Here is a 19,337-nt window from a genome sequence, read left to right on the forward strand (position 1 = left end):
GCCTTGGTTATAAAGTAACATCCCACGACTGCAGTCTACTGTAACTAAATTACCAACAAAACTAGACATAAAGCAATTGTTTAATTGGACTTTAATGACTGTCACTTTGAGTATACAAGACCAGGATTATATTCATATATTAAAAGTATGTCAGATAATATCGTTTCAGTATTCCTTTTTGTCATGCACTTCAGTGACAATTCTTGTCTCATTTTATTCATGGTATTTTAAAAGTATGCATACAGTGAAGAAGCTCCAATTATGCTCTCGGATATACTTGTATGCATTGAGACAATGCCAAGGACATCAGGAGAGTTACTTCAAAGTTATTCCTAGTAGCTGAGATCAGTCAGGGCCAGGACTCTAGTAGTAATAGTAATATGCAGCTCTTAATGTGGCCCTGATCCTGCTTCCTTTGAAAAAGATAGCAAGCTCCCATTGTCTTTTATAGTGCAGGATTTTGCTAGAAATGAATGTAAGGGATGTATATGTTTGTAGCACTCAGATATTAAGTATTACTTTGAGGAATACTGTGTTTGGCACATGTTGTATTCTAACTAATTTTCTGTAATTATGGCATTACAGTGTTTGAAGATCCAGTCTTCATGGGGAATTACTACAGCTGGAAGGAAAGAAATTTGATAGAAGCAGGCGGATGGGATGAGAATATGTAAGTGTTGTCAGTCCCTTGAGCTTGAATTGCTAAATGTCTGGACCTACGTGCCATTGCAACATTTGAACGTCTGTGAAGACTTCAGGCAGTCAGTACTTGTGCCCTGCAGCATGTTTCCAGACTGCTAATTGCTCAGCTACACTGAATCATGGATTTTGACTCTTAAAGCCAAACCTTCCCTCATATCCTATGGCTGGTTTGGAGGCAGAGTGGGAAGGGAGAGGTCCTAGGAACCTGAAGCAGGGCGGCATTTTCACCTAACGCTCAAGTGGACTCTAGCCATGGGCACCTTTTAAGTAGGTGCCCACTGTTCCCACGGGGGTAACAAAGCAGCCGAGTGGCCAAAGCAATGGTGACTTCCCACTGGTGCTGTGCAGCTGAAGCAATTGTGTGGCTGAAGATGCAGCTGGTATTTTTCTCTCCACCATCAAGTCGGCACGCGGGAAGCTATCCTGGTGGCCCCCTCCTAGTTATGCTACTGACTGCTCCTTTATGGAACAAAGACTAAGGGGAGCCCAGAATGTAAATACCTGCCAGAATAAATAGAAGACTCGCTAGATGGCCAAGCACAGCTCAAGCTTATCAAGCCAGAACCTCAACTGGTCCAAACGTGTGTGAACAGTGGAGTTACGCAGGTCTAGATCCGTGGGGGATCTGAATTAAGGCTCTTACATTTTTGAGGTGCCTACTTAAATTTTATCCCTAGTGCTTCTGTGACTGAATCCCTGCTTCCAAGCAAGGGAAAAAAATACAGGAATCTGAGATGCCAATATGCGTCCTTGTAGTCTCATAGATCAAGCTAGGTTTTTTCACCTCTGTTGCTGTTGACAGTTCATAACAGGCCAAAAAATGAGGAATCATTTTTATCCTTTGAATCCTGTTTGCTTTCAAAATCAATTGGAAGTAAAAGGACAGCTAATTACAGGTAAAATTTGAAGCAGAGCTAAACCTGAACTCAAATTAAGAGTTTATTTTTCTTTCTGAAAAAAACTGTAAAATAGAAGGTTAATTCTCCTTTGACACAACTTCCTTATTTCCTTTCACAGAACTCCTTTGTTTTATATGTTTCGTAATTGCTTCATCATGTAGGGCCACAGCATCCTTCATGACCCGAGAAAATCTTCAAAAAACCCTCACATACTTGTCCTTTCCATTTTTTAAACTTTTTTTTTTTGCATATTGCTCAAGCAATCTGGAGTCACATCAGAAAACTGTCTTTGGTGTCAAGTAAAGCAAATTTTTATGTTAGTTTTGTAGGAGCTGGAGAGGAAATTGCTACGTGGGGTTTTCTTGGAGGTGGAGAGGAATACAGTGGTGTGAAATAGCCACATCTCGCTGCCATCTGCTGGTGGGAGATAATACGCTTTTAGCAGATTTCTTTCTGCCTTCGAATTTCTGGGTTTGACTGATCAAAGACAGGTTCAAATGCATGGTACCAGGTTCAAACAGAGTGTTGTTTCTCATTTGGTATTCTTTTCCCAATTGCCAACAGCTCAGAAACATGCTCGTATTTTGAAACAAATTATCTATCCCTAACTTCTGGCATTGAGATAAGGAAGAATGAAGCCAAGTCTGTAGCCTCAGTATAGTAGAACTTTAATTTTGGGTATATAATAAAGACAATGTGGAAAATATTAAAATTTTTCTCAAAATCAAAGTTGAATTCCTGAAACAATATAAAACAAATTGCAGAACAGTTCACTTTTGTACAATACGCTTCACGAAAAAGCATTTCCAGCTGTTTACAGCTAACTAGTTTACATAGATTCACCAGCTAGTGTAGTATATAAATAACCAGTATCAGGCCAAATTCTTCTCTTGGCAACACCAGTATATAAATCTGGTGCTAAGTATATAAATATTAACTCTTCTGAACCTGTGATTTAGAACAGAGTGAGGATACTATTCTTAGGTATGATCAGGCAGTAGTGCAGAAAATATTGGTTGTTAACCAGAGAGACACATGAATATCCAGGAAACAAAATATAATTTATAATTGTAGTGAGGTTTATGAATCATAGGCCAGAAAGCAGAGACAGATTTTGAAAGGCCATTTAAAATTGTATGTAACAAAAGAGGTAGGGGAGAATTTTTTGATGGTGGGGGAAGTAAATGCTTCCTACTGATGAGAGACAAAATGAAGGTGAACTGTTAGATGTCTCCTGTATAGAGCATGTAGAATGGCTGGAGACCAGGTCTCAGAAATTAGTCATTGTAATGTAAAAAAATTCCTGCCGATGAATTTAATAAGAATAAATAATGTTTTCCTGCCCGCAGCTGTAGGCCCAGTTTCAGCTAAGTACTTAACCATGTGTTATCATCAGTGCCCCTCAAAGTTTTACAAACACTATTTAATTCTGCCTCTCACTTCCCAGTGTGTCAGATGAGTCCATTGCTTCCATTTTAATAGATAAAAAACAGAGGTTTTATAAAAGGCTAAGGCTTACTGGTGCATTTGTGTACCTATCTATGCTGCCGTGGTTTCAGTTCACCTAGACACAGTCAAACTAGTGTGTTGAATACTGCTACCAGTGTAGAAATAACAGCATGGAGCTCAGATTGGGCTTCAAAAACCTCCTGAGAAGCTGGGCAAATACCTGGGTGGTTAACCCATATGTATCTATGAGCTGCTTCAAACCTACAGGTTCATGTACTCCTAAGCCTGAGTGTGTCTACATGAGCTGCAATCACAGGAGTGGCTGCTGTGGAGGTATATTGTAACTTACTGGCCATGTCTATATGTGTGATTAATGCTCACAAAAAAACTCCGGAGTTTACTCATGTACAGCACATGATGTCCAGTCAGAGCAGCCCACTGGCAGGGGACCCAGGTGTCAGCCTGCAGAAGGCCTGGCTAATAGGGCTGTATGAAATTTCAATGACGATTTCATTTCAACACTGTTTCAACTTATTTCGAGGTCAAAACAGCAAAATCGAAACAAAGCAAAGGCCATTGAAATAGCCTCGAAACAAAACGAGGCGAGTCGAAACGTTTTGAAAGTCAAAACATTTCGACCATAGTGCTGGGGATGGGAAGTCAGTCCAGCTGGGCTGCCTCCCTATCCCACATGCCAGATCGTGCCCAGGGCAGGCCCAGGGCACGATCTAGCATGGGGGATGGAGAGACAGCCCAGCTGGGCTGACTTCCCATCCCCAGTGAAACATCAAAACAGTATCGAAACAGCCTTTCTGCTTCGACAGAACAGAACAGCTGTTTCATATCGAAATTAAATTTGAAACAGAACGCTGTTCCATCAAACCTTCAAAACTCAAGTCGAAACAGAGCGGTGCCATTTCGCACAGCCCTACTGGCTAGGACAGCATCTACATGTGTGCTGCTGCACATAAAAAAATTCTGCAGCCGGGTAATATTTGTAAAACATAAGTACTACCTTGCCATAGAGTTTTTTAGTTTTGTGCACCATAATAAGGTGCATGTGTAGATGCAGAGACATTCACTGCACAGTTAATTAGTTGACATCTCGTGTAGACGTGCCCACTCAGGAGCAGAACTCTTTTTCTTCTGGGTTGGTGTCAGTCTACCTTGGGAATGCTCATTAAATTGATGCAACAACAATGACCATGAAGTATACCATTACATACTTTGTCTAAAGTGTCTTTAGTTTATTTTTCCTTCTCTGACAAAAAAAGCAATTCAGTCATGTGGGCTGAGCACTACTCTTTAAAACTGAATGACAATAGATTACTGAAGACAGAAAAGTATATAAAGCAGAATATATATGTTTGGACCCTTGCTTTCTGAAAACAGCTTTTATGAAAAACTAAAAGCTTGTTTGCCACCTTGTGGCTAGAAAGAGAATGCGTTAAACATTCTTTATATCAAATTGAACCTTCAGGCTTGTTTTTAACAAAGAAATTAAAAAACTAGGAATAGTCACCCATTCTATATCCTTGCCGACTGCAAACACATCCTGAATCTCTCAGAAGTTAATATACCAAATGTTGTCTAAAAGCCAAGAGAAAGATAGGTTGACATAAATACCTGTGTTTTAAAACATGTTGTGCTTTGAATATCTATAACTGTCTCTTGCAACCTTGGTTACATTTGAACAGTGCAGACAGATAGTGGGGAGAAGTCCAAGAGTTTAACAAGAATAAACAAATACTCCTCCAAGGGAATCTAGAAGGAGAGAATAAATTATTTTTCAGAGTTGTCATTCACTCCTCTCTTATCTCTCCAGTGTTAATAAACCATTGTTTGGCCCCCCATCAATCTAAGCATGATATGTTTAGAAAGACAAAAAAAAAATCTCAAAAAATGAATAGGTATGCTGTCATCTTAAAAAACATGCTTTGCCCTGGAAGCAAAACTGTTTCTGTGCTTGTATGACATGCAACATCTCAGATATCTAAAAGGGCTGGAATTCTCTCACTTTGGTTCATTTTTAGAAGTTTGCTCTCTGGCCAGACAAGCACAGCCGTGCGGTACGGGGTGCCGCAGACTGCACATTCAGTAGTTCTCTGTGCTGCAAGGGAGCAGCACAGGGGGGGTTCTTTGACCCCTGGATATCCAGGGGTCAAAAAAATCCCCAAGGAAAAAAACAGCAGATCTGGGGCAGCGTGCACCACTCAAAACCAGAGCCTGGCTGGCTGGAGCTGCACTGAACCCCAGGAGGACCACAGGTAAGGCTGCTGGGGCCAGCCCAGTGCTGGTCCCAGCCTCCCCTACCACCGCCAGAGTAAGCTGCCATGCACCAGAGGGCACATGGCACAGTTGTTCCTTGGGGACAAGTGGTGGCACAAGGTGCACCACTGCAAGCTGTCCCTGGAGAAACAAACATCCATGCATGAGTGGACATGGCCTCTGTTTCCATTGTGCCTTTCTCTTGTCTTGAAACAGACTGCAGGCTCATGTCTGTAAAATGCTAACTCCTCTGGCCCCAATCCAGCAAAGGATTTAGGCATATGATTTATTCCAACCATGCGAATAATCCCATTGATTTCCTCAGGATCACTCATGTGTTTTAAAGTTACACTGGTGCTTCAGTGATTTGCTGTGTGAAGGCCAGAGCACTTGGCACCGTACAGGATACAGCCTGTAGTCACTGGCACTTCCAGATTCTTAGGTATTACAGCTTCCTAATAGAGCTGAATAGGAAGGGGCTTCCCACCACAGGAAGCTGTTTGTGGTTTCCCCAAATCTGCATTGGCATGAATCTGAGGTTTTTTTGCAAAGTGCGGAGGGGAGCACGGATAGAGAGAGACCCCCAGGAATAACCAGTAACTCAGTTCTCAGTGCATTTGTGAGAGATGTAGGAAGTCCCTAGTCTGAATCAGGCAGAGAAAGAATTTGAACCTGGTTGCCCCTAACCACAGGCTATAGGTTATTCTGGGCAATAACATAACTAGGGATGGGCAAGCAGGGGACCAGCCCCAAATGCTAATGTAGAAGGGCCACAATGGCAACTCCTGGAGAACCCATGACACTGCTGCCACCACCATTTACACTGAGCTGAGCAGCAGCTGCAGTGTCCCAATGTGAGAAGGTATATGCCCAACCCCATGTAACCCTTCCTGCTGTTTGGCACCTCCCCTCCTGGCTTCTTCTCCTGTCCAGTGCCTACCACCTTCCCTCTCCCCTCCTCTCCACCCAAAGCACCAAAATTTGTAATAGAAATTCTGTCATTGTCAGAATAGTTTCAGGTTTTTCCACCAAAAATTTAAGGTCCAATAAAAAACTTATTCCTAATCTGCTTCTTAGTGCTGTGCTGAGCAGGCACATGCTTACAGTTGAACACATGCTTAAGTATTCTCATTTCGGTACAATATGAGATTTTTTTAAAGACAAATTTATATTTGGAGCCAAGCCTAAATCAACAGTATCAAACTGATGCTCTGTCTGCTTACAGATATAGAACAATTATGTCTCAGCTCATCAGGAGGCAAAGGAAACAAAAAAATGAAAGACTGCTCAAGGTGAGCAACGAGAAACAGGACAACTATCAACTCTGGCAAACAACAGGTAAAGACTCAGTACCCCAAAATGAAGCATTTCCATTGTGCCCATTTAAGGCTTGATTCTCCCCTTACATGCAGAAAAGTAAACTTGGAATAAATCCACTGTAACTTAAAATAGCATGAGTCTTTAATTGGACCTGTATAGAATATGTGCACTCTGAAACCATAATGCTGTTTCCACCAAGGACAAAAATCTAATGGTGTGGCAGAAACTTTGGTGTGTCACTATAAATCCATGACACAGTCTCCAGCATTGTAGTATAATTGCATTTTCCATAGTGTAGAGAGAATCTGCCCCAAATTGTTCAATGGATGAGGTCCCTGCTGAGCAAAAAGTCTGGAGATTTGATTCTGCTTGCCAAACTTTATGAAAAGTGGGAGTAACATCACTGAGGGAGCAATGCTTCACCAAAATAAAGTGGTGGAAATGAGAGAATATGTCCTAGCTTTCTAGGGCCAGGGATAAGATAAAGCCAGGTATTTGCCAGTATGTTTTAAAAAAGAAATACAGGTGCAGCCTCTTGACAATATGTTCAAGGAGGGCTGAAGCACAGTTGCAACATCTTGGTTTCAGATATTCACCCCTGGATGAGAGCACATTTAAGGGCTTACCAGAGTTTGTGAGATTTCCATGTAGTCATGTTCAGGATGATGTTTCTAATGTCTTCTGCGGTGACCCTCCACACTGTTTTGCAGACTAACACCTATGCCTCCACAACACACCCCTGTGAGGTAGACAGGTGGTAGGCAAAAATAATATCTTACTAGGTTTGTTTTGGTTTTGAGTGACCCGTTGTCTAGTAAAATATTATTACAGATCTTAAAATTACAGCTTTTCTTATCTTGAACGTAAAACTTGAAGAGAAACACAACTCAAGTTGGGCTCTCTTAAGAGAGAAATTCCACGATCATTGCCTAGGCCATGGCTGGGCATTCTTCCCAGATGCTGCAACTGAGCTGATCCATATCTGCTGATTTGAGTACCTGCGGCAGATCAGTAAGCCTCGCCCAGACTGCTGCTTGCTGTTCCCCAGAAAGATAGAACAAGTCTCCATGTGAGATCTCATGTAGATGACTGCACCTGGAGACCTCATACCCAGTAAGGAGAGGGGCAGGTTAGAGAGTTAACAGTAATAGAAGCTGTGTATTGGAACAACAAAGGTGGGTACTGAATTCTGGTTACACAGTGCTTTTTATCTCACAAGTGCATTTTTCCTTACAATCTAAATAGATTTCTTACCGAATCTACATGTGGGAAGGAAATAGGGGTCATACAACAGTAAACGGTTTTGTTTTTAAACTAAGAGCAAAATGTTTACTTGTGCAAAAAATAATTAATCACTGTTTCTCCATCTAAAAAGGTCTAAACACCATGTTTTGTATGTGTTGTAAGCGTCTTTCCCAAGAGCTTGCGTGCAGAACTTGATCTGTACTGAAAGTGGTTGGAAACATTGTAGTATCCAAAGTACATTCTATCTAGCTGCAAATTAAGTAGAAAAAAATTAAAATAGCACCACCTTTCTCAACAAATCTGCTTCCTGTTTGTCTTAAAAGCATTTATAGCTGCCTTCCTGACAAGGGCAAACATTAATGCCATTAACGCTGCATGGCTATAGAGCCAGGAGTCCTGCTCATACATTTTTTAATATTGGTAGTAGAGCAAATGGCAGAAAGTTTTAATATTGGTAGTAAAGTAAACTAGAACAGAATTTTGTCTAGTCACAGCCTGAGTCCCACGGTTAAGATGAGCAGCAGCTCCATTTGACAAACTGAATTTAGCTGGATCGGCAACCAGTGCAGGTGGTATAAAGACGTATGGTATATATAATGTATCACATGGTTTTGTATCTGATGACTTGAATGTTGCTACATAAACACAGTCTCTTTATAGCCCTGAGAAATAAGTTTCCAAAAATTACTGCAAATTAAAAATGGAAAAGAAAAAGTCCTTGAAATTGTTATAGAAAACTTGCTTCCACTTAGCTGTTTTTTCTCCTTATGAACCTTTTTGTCTTTCAAACCACAGATGTGCTAGATCCAATACCAAAGAGTCAAGCTACAGGTAGAGAGAGACCCATCGCCCAGGAAAAAGAGCCGTGGGAAGAGGAAGTGGACAATCTAGTAGCCTGGACTAACACTCTCTCTACCAAAGGATTAGAGGACTAAACTACAAGATCTCATATACAAACCAGAAACTTTTATTTTGATAGGTGGTTAAAAACAAATACATTTATGTCAGCCCTGTGGGGAAGATCCTAGACCTATCACTCAGCCCTTTTTCAGGCAAAACTCCTGTCAGCTTTAGGTGAGCAAAGGTGAGTAAAACATGCACAGGGATATTTTTCACATCTGTGCAAACTCAGTTCCTTCACCCCTTCTCCTTTGTCTTCAGTGGGTTTGCAAAACTCTGATTGGTGTGGATCTACACATGTCTCAGGTGCTACTACACAAGATGGAAAAGAAGATGTGCTAGCCTCTGCAGGACTTAGAACAGAAAACAACAACAAAAAAACCTGATTGCATTAGTTGCTATAGGTAACTGGTGACCCTGGATACACACAGGGCTTGCTTATACTGCTGCAGCAGCCAAATCCAGGGAGAATGGCACTGAGCACTCCCCATCCACTCAAGTGCAGGCATATGCTGCCCTGACTTGTCTGTGGCGCTGTGGGAACTATTACAACTAGAAATATTCTAGTAGTTGTGCAATGTATAAGGGAAACTGTAGATCTGAGGATTGCACTGAGGAATACAAATATTCAGTGTAGGAATCCATTAGAAAAGTCAGCTGTATGAATAACATTTAAGAACGTGTCCTGATCCTGATACTTAAAGATGGGAAAGATCCACCAGTATCAGAATTTCATATCCAGCACACTTACAACATAGTTGCCCACTAGACTGTATGATATCTGTTGAACCTACATCACTATGTATCTACATAGGAGGCAGCATGAACTGAAAGGAAGAAATGGGTGCCCGGATCACAGGAAAACCCAAGTAAGATTTCTGTTCCACCACAAGTAGTTTGAGACCTTCTTTGTAAACAGTAGCTGTGAGGATAAATACATTGGTGATTGAAAGACATTTGAGTTACTGGGATGACAGGTAAATATCTAAGTACCTAACAGTGCACTGAACCTGGGGTCAGTTGAGCTGGGGTTGATTCCTAACTCTCTGCTGTCATGCACTATGGCCTTGGACAAGCCACTTCATCTCCCATAAACTTTGTTTCTTCTTCCACCCATTGCCTCTCCAGTCTATGAATATTATAAATTATTTAGATCAGCCCATCTCTCATAATGGGTTTGTTCACTACTTAGCCTAGCCCAAAAGTATTCTGGACTCCATAGGTACCAAAGATACAAATGGTGTCTCTATAAAAGTTCAGGCATGAAAGTTAAGACAGTTCTTTCTTGGACAAAACAAGATCTTTGGAACTGTTCAGTGACTTCCTTCAATTATGTTTTTTTCTCAGCAATTTGAAATATTAATTTATCTGCCTACTGGGGGCTTTTTTCCTTTATACATTTTATAACCTCTAGTTCGGCAGCTCTGTGAGTTCTGAGATCAACCTCTTTGAACGAGGAACACATCCACGACTGTGCTAGGGAAAGAACAAAGTTTCAAATTGCACACAGCTTTGAATTCACATCTGGGACAATTTATGAACTACTTTTAAAAAATATATCAATATTTCCACAAGCAGAGGAGAAAGGACAAAGTAGCAGGCCAGGACAAGGATTAGTTCTGTCATAGGTACATTTGAGGTGAAAGAAGCTTATCGTTGGCCCTAGCCCTGACAACATTCTTCAGTAAACCGTTCACAGCCCTAAAAGGCACAGGGCTAATGCACTCTGCAAAGCTGTAGCTAATATTTCAGCCTCTGAATGTGGATACTATCACATCAACATATGTGCAAAATTTTTTCTAGCTCTGGATGCCTCCTGTAATTTTCAGTACAAATGTGGCTCCAGTGTTTCAGTATATATGGCTTTGCACTGCAATTTTGAGAAGTCACTTAAATTTAACACTTCTTTATGGTTTCCTTTTTGTGACCTATTCTTCACATGACATGCTGCAGGAAGAACAGAACCCAGTGAAGGTGGGTAGGATAGGGACATAATGGGATATACTAGCTAGTGATGCATAGAGGGAGATGCTTGCTGATTCACATTTCTCTAATCTGGGTGGGAAAACTAATCAATTAAAAATACTTTGGAACTGATTCTAATGCATATATTTTGGTTTTGCAGCAGTATAATTTTTTATATCATGAGAATTTCTTCAAATTGTCTTCACTTTTCATACAATCAGAATCAGGCTCTCTAGCTTTCTTTTTTTAAAGCACAACGACCTCTAGATGGCACTATATTACTATGGATGCAGAAACTATTGTATTTCTCCCAATCAAGGGAAATCTGCCCCTGGCTATTTTTAGTGACTTCTCTGCTGGAAGCCAGCTGCCAAAAGTATGTTTCTGCTTTAAATTGTTTATAACAGATCCTTAGCTTTTTATTAAAGACAGCATATTCTTTTGTGTGGGAAGATGTTTAATGTAGCATGGTACAGCATCTCTTCAAGTGACTGTCTTCAGAAATTTTATTATGGCAAGTGCCAGAAGTTGATTGCATGCACATCACTTGGTTTTGTTATGTTCTCTTTCTTTTAATTAATTTTTACTCTGTAAGAACACAGAGTCCCAGAACAGTGGAAAACGTGAGGCATCAAGGTAGTACCATCTTTTCATGCATCCTATGTGCAAACAATTAAAAAATGCAAGGGAAGGAAGCAGATGCAAGAATGATGAGTCCTGTGCAAAAAGGTTGCGTAAAAATTCATGACTTTTGCAAGCACACTGAAGGGAACATTAACAGAATAATAAAAGTATATTTACTAGTAGTGAATATACCTGTGGCACTGCCATGGGAGAGAATTTGTTTGCTAATCACAAACAAGGAATCATATACTGTCTTCAGTATAAATCATATTGATGTCAATGGCACTTGTCCATGTCTGGCTGTGGACAGTATTCCCTCTGGCTTTCTCTAGACTATAATGGCCTTCATTGTGAATAATCCCACTGAAGTCAGTGGAGCCACCTGTGGAGTACGAGGCTGTCTGAAAGTGCTCTGCGGCATTACTTCATATTAAGAGAATGTTGAAAACCATATAAGTTGAGCAAATGCTAGAAGATATTTTAATAAATTGGTGGAGTCAAACAGGTCAACGGATAGTTCATATCCACAGATGGTATTTTCCACTGATACATTTATACAACCACGGACACAATGCTTACAACTGTAACGTGCTTGTAAAAGGGTTAACCCTTTTAAATACCTGCACTTGCACTAGCATTAAAGGAAAGTGACCTGTATCACAATCTTGCTGTATACTAGTCTGAATCTAATGTGATGCCTGAGATCACGGGGAAGTTATGAAACTGAAGAAAATCCTGCTTTCTAAAAACCAGAAATTACTGAAGGGCCCCCCTCCTGTTTTCCTTTTCACCAGTGGTGTCCTGTGGCTTATCATCTAACAAGCAGGTGGATCAAAGATACCTAGTGAGAAACAACATATAACTGGTTGTAGTAAAGGGTGAGAAAATAAAAGTTGAATGCTCTCTTTTATCTTAAGTCCAGTATAGAATATGTTAATAATTTAGAACATCCTGGCACAAGAAGATAGCACTTAAAAGCATAGTGAAATAACAGGAGAGAGGCCTGGAAGTGCTGTTTATAACCCAGCTAAATCAAACCAATCTCTCATTTGGAGGCAAATGAAACACAGGTGTGATCAGATTGTTAATTAGGTCGATGCTAACGACAAAGTGCCCCACATGGACTGGAAGGTTAAACAAAAGTTCTACAAGCAGATGGTCGTCGGCCCCTTTGTTGTGCTCTAGTTCTGGTGTGAGCTGGTCCTAGAGGCTTCGTGGCTTGTCGCAAAAGGATTAACCCAGTGTACGAAGGATCTCCTGGCAATATAATAATTACTATGTGAGCCCCTCCTTCCCAGCTGTCTGTGTGCAGGGCTACACCCTGACATGCAATTGCAATGAGCTGGGCGTCTCTTGGCCCCGACAATCTTCAGCAAATGTATCAGGGTTTTCACAGCAGCTGGCATAAATCAGGGCAGATTTCAGTCAGGGTCTGTATTATCTTTTCATTCGTATAGATGTTGCACCTTCCCCTTCCCTTACCCATGCCCAAAACTGGGGACTGACCCAGCCAGGGAAAGGGGCACATCCTTGGTAAAGAGCAGCTCTAGAGGAGGCAGGGGATGCTCCTGGAAACTTCCATATAAGCACAAGGCTTCCATATGGGTCTCTCAGCTTTGGGGACAGAGGAGTACATTATTGTGATTGTAGGCACTGAATTTCCTTCCTGGAAATTGCTAACCCTGTTACCCAGACAAGGACATAACAAATCCACATGGGTATCCTTTAAGAGAGAGAGATTTGCTGCAAAACCCCTCCCTTAGGCTATATTTAGCATCCTCAAATATATGATTAGCTGTTCTTGATCATAAATAGTACTCCCTTCAACAGACGTGCATCTGCAGTAAAAAGTCATAGGCAGATGGGCCTTGCATGTCCAAGTCTTTGAAAGCTTGTCCAGCTTTTATCCTGTTTCTGTTGGGCTTTGCAGACTGCTTTCCAAGTATCTGTGTCACAAGGGCAGCTGTCCATTAAAGAGGCAGACATCAATTGTTAAGTTACATTAGATTCCCAGGAAAATGCACATCAGTGCCATTCAAGTCACATTAATTTATCAGGATTAATTGTGCAAGGAATATTGAATGAATAATTGATTAACGTCTTATTACTGCAACAGCTGTCTGTCCTTATTATGCCTGGTGATTTGCAATTAACATTAGTCCCGTCAGCTTCTGTGCTACAGCTCTGTGAGGACCTACCATCTCCATGCCACGATTTGGAGATGTCACTTGCCCTGCTCTGATGGTCCAGTGACTGGGCCTTAATTATAAAGTGTAGGCTAGATAAAGACTAAACATAACCAAACTCCTGGTTTGGGGTTTGTTTTTTTCCCCTCTTCCTTAGGAACAGCCACATTGTCAGAGATGGAAGAAATTAAGCATTCCCAGAAACTTAAGCAAAAAGAAGGAAGCAAAGCTTCCAAAGAGGGCTATTAATCCAACCATCTAAGCAGGGCAGCTGCTAGGGGCTTTGTATGGAGACTGTGGGGTACTGACTTTTGCTGTGCTAGTTTGAGACTGTACCATGAGTAAAATTTGCAGAGCAGACCTTTGTCAGGCCTTCCCGTACTACACAGGTAGCAGTTTTATCTTGCACCTACATGTATGTTCCTCTCACTTGTTCAGTCACCTTCTGTTAAACCGGAAATAGTTCCTTTATATCAGAATTGCATAAACAGGGGCCTTAATTCCTACTCCTTCTGCACACGCTGCTCGTTCAAGACAAGCAGAGGGAGGCTGTGCCCTGGCTTCAAGGAGCTCAGCTCTACATTCAGCCAAGGACATCAGCAAAAGCTTAGCCCATGCACATGCTTATGTCTGACTGTTAGTTAATGTTAGCATAAATAACCTATTTCTGATGTTACCGGTCAACTGTACTGTCCACCACCAACTTTCTCCTGATTTTTTTAAAGCTTTTTTTCATGATGTTCCAGAGCTAGCTTTATTTCTGACACTCTAGCAAGTCACTGGTGTGAGGAATATAATGTACTGAGAAGATGTGACTAATTGTGATGGCAGGCCAGGCTTGGTGGACTCACTGCACAGAGAATTAAAAAGCTGATCCGACAGTGCCGTGGAGTGCCAGATAGGCAGCAGCAAAAGAGAAGGAGGTGTACACGTCTCTCCACCTGGGAGACAACCAGACTTTGGGGACCACACCTTGATCCCCACTGACTTAAATTGTTAATTATACCGGTGTATGCCTCTCCAGAAAAGCCAGGCTGCATTTGTGATTGATTAGAGAAATAAGAGGAAAAATGTATGAGCTTCTCATCCTCAGGGCAGGTGTCCTGTCCCCATTTCAAAACAGATTCATTATCATTCTCTACCCCCTCTTCTAAACTAGTTATAAACCGAAAACTGTGACTTTTGCAGTGTCCTTGAACTAAGATGACAGCTGTAATTTCCAATAATAATCTTTGCCAGGACTTTCTCAGGAGGTTTTTAAGTACTTTACAATGGAAGGTATCATTTTAAAGATGGAGAAATTGTAGCCAAGCAAAGTGAAGAAATGTCCTCAGTGACACAGGGAAGGTTTGTGGCAGTCAGATACAATCTGTCTTCTGGGTCCTAGACCAGTGTCCTGCTCATGGGATGATGCCACTCATACAGTATCAAATTCAGCTGTCAGATGAATCATCAGTATAAAACCAAAATCACCCACTGAAGCTATAATTTAAAAAAAAAAAAAAAAAGTATCCAAATAGGCAATGGCAATAAATAAGGAACTCAGAGAGAGTCCAGAGAAGAGCCATCCGTATGATCAGAGACTTGTACGGCAAGCCATATGAGGAAAGGCTGAGGGATTTGGGTCTCTTCAGCCTAAAAAAGAGCAGGCGGAGAGGGGACTTGGTAGCAGTTTACCGCTGTATCAGGGGACTACACCAAGGGCTCAGCGAACAACTGTTCACCAGGGCAGCCTTGGGGAAAACCAAGAGTAATGGCCACAAACTGCTGGAAGAGCATTTCAGGCTCAACATTAGGAAAAACTTCTTCACAGTCAGGATGTCCAGACTATGGAATAAACTCCCTCCAGAGGTGGTGGCAATCACCTACCCTGGAAATCTTCAAGAGGAGACTGGACGGTCACCTTGCTGGGGTTATCTAACCCCCAGTTGTCTTTCTGGCCTGGTGCAGCGGGGCTGGGCCCGATAATCTTGCGAGGTGACTTCCAGCCCCTTCCAATCCATGAATCTATGGTGGAATTTGACTCGATGAATCTCAAGTAACAATGATAGTTAAAGTACAGACTGATTAGGCAGCAATCCTGTCAGTGGCAACGTGTCGCGTGTTCGGGGGGGCATGTGCACCCCTGAGAGCGCTGGTGCACCCCCTGACAGCTGCACTTGCCACTTAGGCAACGGGCAAGGGGGCAGACAGTAGCGCCGGTGCCCCCTGCAAACGTCGGGTGGGGAGGGGCTGCCAGGTGAAGCAGCCGCACTCCCAGTTGGTGCACGAGCGCTGGCCAGAGAGCAGGGCAATGGCCACTTCCAGAAGTCCCACGGCTGCTTTTTGGTGAGTGAGATCAGCCATGGGAGGACCCCCCCAGTTGCTGACTTGTTGCTGGGGGTGGGGGGCACGTGCCCTCCCTGGCTCAAGAGGAACCAGTCACCCATGAATCCTGTTACATAAGGAACGATAACTGTTCTTCTGCTAGAAATACACCTACCACTTCAGTTAAACATATTATTGCTAATGGAGATTTATTTGATATTTGCCAGGACCCTGAAATAGCACTGCTCTAGGGCAGGAGTAGGCAACCCCTGGCACAGGTGCCAGAGCTTGGCCACATGCATGGCAACCCTTTCTGGTTGGGGCTGTGGCCAGAATACATGTAGTACTCAGCAGCCAGTACTGCTGGGAGCACGTTGTTCTCCTCTGCAGAGCTGCGGCACAGCTCAACAGGCAGTGTTTCCCCTTATCAGGCCTCAGCCACTCTTGGATTACTCCCTCGGCTAACAGAGGAGAAATCCACTCCCTCCCTCCCTTGACAACTCCTACAGCAAGAGCAGGACTGGGCCCTACTACTCTCCGTTTCAATTCACTTGCCTTCAGAGCGCCTTTCATCCAGTGTGGGAGGACCAGGGCACCACGTTCCCTGTTCCCAGAGACGGCCTGAAACCAAGAGACAACGGAAAAGCAAGAAGAGGGAAGGAAGGAAAAGGCAGCGTAAGATGTTTCTGTGCCACTGCTTAAAAATGTGATTCAAAAGGCAATAAAACCCAGCAGCTTGCTCTGAAGAGTCGCAGCAGGGAGGAGGCTAGTGTGAAGGAGGAGCGAGCCACTGGTCACATAGGAGCTCGGGTGAACTCTGCCAAGGTTGTTATTAAATGATTAACTTTTCACAAGAGGAAGAAGGGGCTAAAAAGCCTGGGGGATAAGCTGAGCTGAACCCTTCGGTGAGCAGCAGGCAGTGTGGAGGGACGCTGGCACTGGGTGGGCAGGGAGGAGCAGAGCCAGCTGCAATCACAGCTCTCCAGTCAGCCAGCTTACCCCGCAGGGCCGGAGATCTGTCTGCACGACTGACCCCTACCAAGTGCCCTCCAGAGCGCTCTGTCGCTAACCAGCTTGAGACCAGACAGATCTGGACGTGTGTCTTTCACACAGAGCAAAAACCACGTCCACATCCACCCACCAAAAAAAGCGCAACTGAAAAAAGAATAAGGTCAGCATTGTGGGCCAAATCCTCCTCTCATTTACCCCAGATGGATTCTGTGTGTCCTTTTCCATTAAAAGGGTGGCAGATGGGATCCTGACTGCTAGGAAAAGTCCTCTAAAACGGGGGTTCCCAACCTTTTTATGCTGCAGACGGGCAAATCGCGGACTGGAAGTGACCACAGACTGGAAAACCAGGGACTGGAAGTGACCACAGACTGGCAAACTGTGGACCAGCATACCGTGGGCAGGCAGCCAACCCTTTTTTGTACTCAGTATGAAAAAGGGTTGATTGCCAGTCGGCAGTATGCCTGTCACTTCCAGACTTCCAGTCCGGTAGCCAGCCCTCCTGTGGACCAGCAGCCAACGCTTCGTGGCCCAGTACCAGGCCATGCCCCAGGGGTGGGAGCCCCTGCCCTACAAGCCAGAGGGCCTGACTCTTCGTTATACAGGTTTGTGCCAACGGAAGTGCAATGCAGCCGCTGGGGACGGGGTTCTCAGAAACTACACAAACTATGATGCCCCAAAATTAGGAGCTGTAAAAAAACACCATAGTGGTCAATGGCTTGGGGCAACTGCATGCAAACAAATAACTGCCCCCAGAAGAAATTAACCTGGATTTGAACTAGGGTAAGATTTTCCAGGTTGGGGCATATTTACCTTGTTTCAAGGGGTTGCATCAGGTGGTCCCAGTTGTTCTAGCATATCCTAGTCCTGTGTAGCCATTTAAGAAAGGACTTCAGGAACTAGTGAAGGCTTACAACAGGCATTGAAATTATGCCCTGATGACAACTAACTGGCAGCCCTAGAAGGAAAGACTAGAATGAGGCAAACCGTGCACTGAATATTACCCTTTTTTGATGTTTATATTAGCAGACATGAAAAGTTCATGCATGGAGCTTAGCTCTCTCATAGTTACCAAAGATTAGCAAATCAAACTAACGAGCACAGCAAATGAAAATAATGCTGCCTGACTTAGGCAATCTGTTATTTCCTTATTTTAGTTTGTGGGGCAAAACCAGGATCAATCTGTCAAAATGTCAAATATTTATGTCATAATGTTCCACTTATGTGGGGCCAACTCCTCATGCTTAGGGGAATATCTAAATCTCTCTTGAGTCTTCAACAGGGCAGGACGGATTCTTTGACTGCATAGAACCAGCAGAAATAAATGGAAGAAAAGCATATAACCAAAGTGTAAGGTCTCAGTTTTATTGAGCAGGCACCTCGCAGAGGTACTTATGGCCCCATTACAATAATAACAAAGCACTTCATGCTTCCAAATCCTCACAGCTTCCCTGTGAAGGCAGGAAGGGCTGTAATTTTCATTTTATGGATAGCTAAGGTAGGTTAAAGATAACACTTTCAAAAGTGCCCAAATGATACAGGAACATAAGTCTCATTTTCACAAGTGACTTTCCCTGAAGCTTTGACTCCTAAGTGCTAAATTACATTGGAAAAGGGATTTAGGTAATTTATCCCCAGAGGGCTAGATCTTTTTTTAAAGGTTTTTTTGGTGCCAAATCCCTGTGGAAGGCTGACTCAAAATGACAGGGCTGAGGTCATACAGTTTATGGTAGAGCAAGAAATTGAACCCTGACTTCACTAATCTCAGGTTGGCATCCTGCCCACTAGAGCACCCTTCTCATCATAGCTATGCTTCAACAGAGTTTTCCAGACTGAGCAAAACTTGTAAAGTTTGATGATGCCAGTTTAAATGGGCCACATGTGCAGAACTGTAGTCTCTGTCTGTAACTGGAGCAGTACAGGAAATAGCAGTGTAAATGTCTATGATGTAGACAGCATTCTTGCCCATATTGCATTTGACAGCAATGGACATATCTACACTACTTCCAACTTTGCTAGGAAATCCCATTCTGTCCACTCATTTCTCTACGATGTACACAAATGCCAGAAGAAAATCATGTAGAAGCTGCTTGGCACAAGGCCAGGCTGTGCCCAATGCCAGTCTCAGGCTTTCCATCTAGGTATGCTTATTGGCATGTACCCGCTGCCACTCTAATGGCAGCTACATTACATTGTTTAGGCCTTTCGTGAAGATGGGGAAGGAGCATGCAGGCAGAGTGTACTCCCACAGTGGCACCCATTGGCAATCTTGGAGACAGCATTGACATGCCCGCAGACTTCAGCTAGACTGAGCTCCTTTTTCATTGTATGGTACATAGCATTAAATACTTGATTAAGCTTCCATAATCATGGTCTCTGGAAACACTACATGCTTCTTATAAAATCAGGAGTGACAATCTGGGCACCCTCATCACATATGCAGAGCCATGTGAAGAAGAAAACC

The 19,337-nt window shown here is 42.9% G+C and overlaps 1 protein-coding gene across 5 annotated transcripts in view; it reads left to right on the forward strand.

The window, feature by feature from the left end:
• The window catches only part of UBE2U (ubiquitin conjugating enzyme E2 U (putative)), a 30,251-nt gene extending 15,873 nt beyond the window's left edge, over positions 1-14,378 (forward strand). For 4 of the 5 annotated variants that reach the window (XM_019531570.1, XM_019531571.1, XM_019531572.1 and 1 more), the window contains 3 exons: positions 586-670; positions 6,544-6,656; positions 8,679-11,194. In XM_019531570.1, the coding sequence (XP_019387115.1) occupies positions 586-670; positions 6,544-6,656; positions 8,679-8,818 (338 nt within the window). In that variant the 3' untranslated portion in view covers positions 8,819-11,194. Of the gene's footprint in view, positions 1-585; positions 671-6,543; positions 6,657-8,678; positions 11,195-14,367 lie in introns of those variants that run through there. The other variant, XR_002100296.1, reaches the window with a different exon arrangement.
• The last annotated feature ends 4,959 nt before the right edge of the window (positions 14,379-19,337 follow it).

This window comes from Crocodylus porosus, unplaced genomic scaffold, assembly GCF_001723895.1.
Source record: "Crocodylus porosus isolate Cpor-Errol unplaced genomic scaffold, CroPor_comp1, whole genome shotgun sequence".
Classification (NCBI taxonomy): domain Eukaryota; kingdom Metazoa; phylum Chordata; order Crocodylia; family Crocodylidae; genus Crocodylus; species Crocodylus porosus.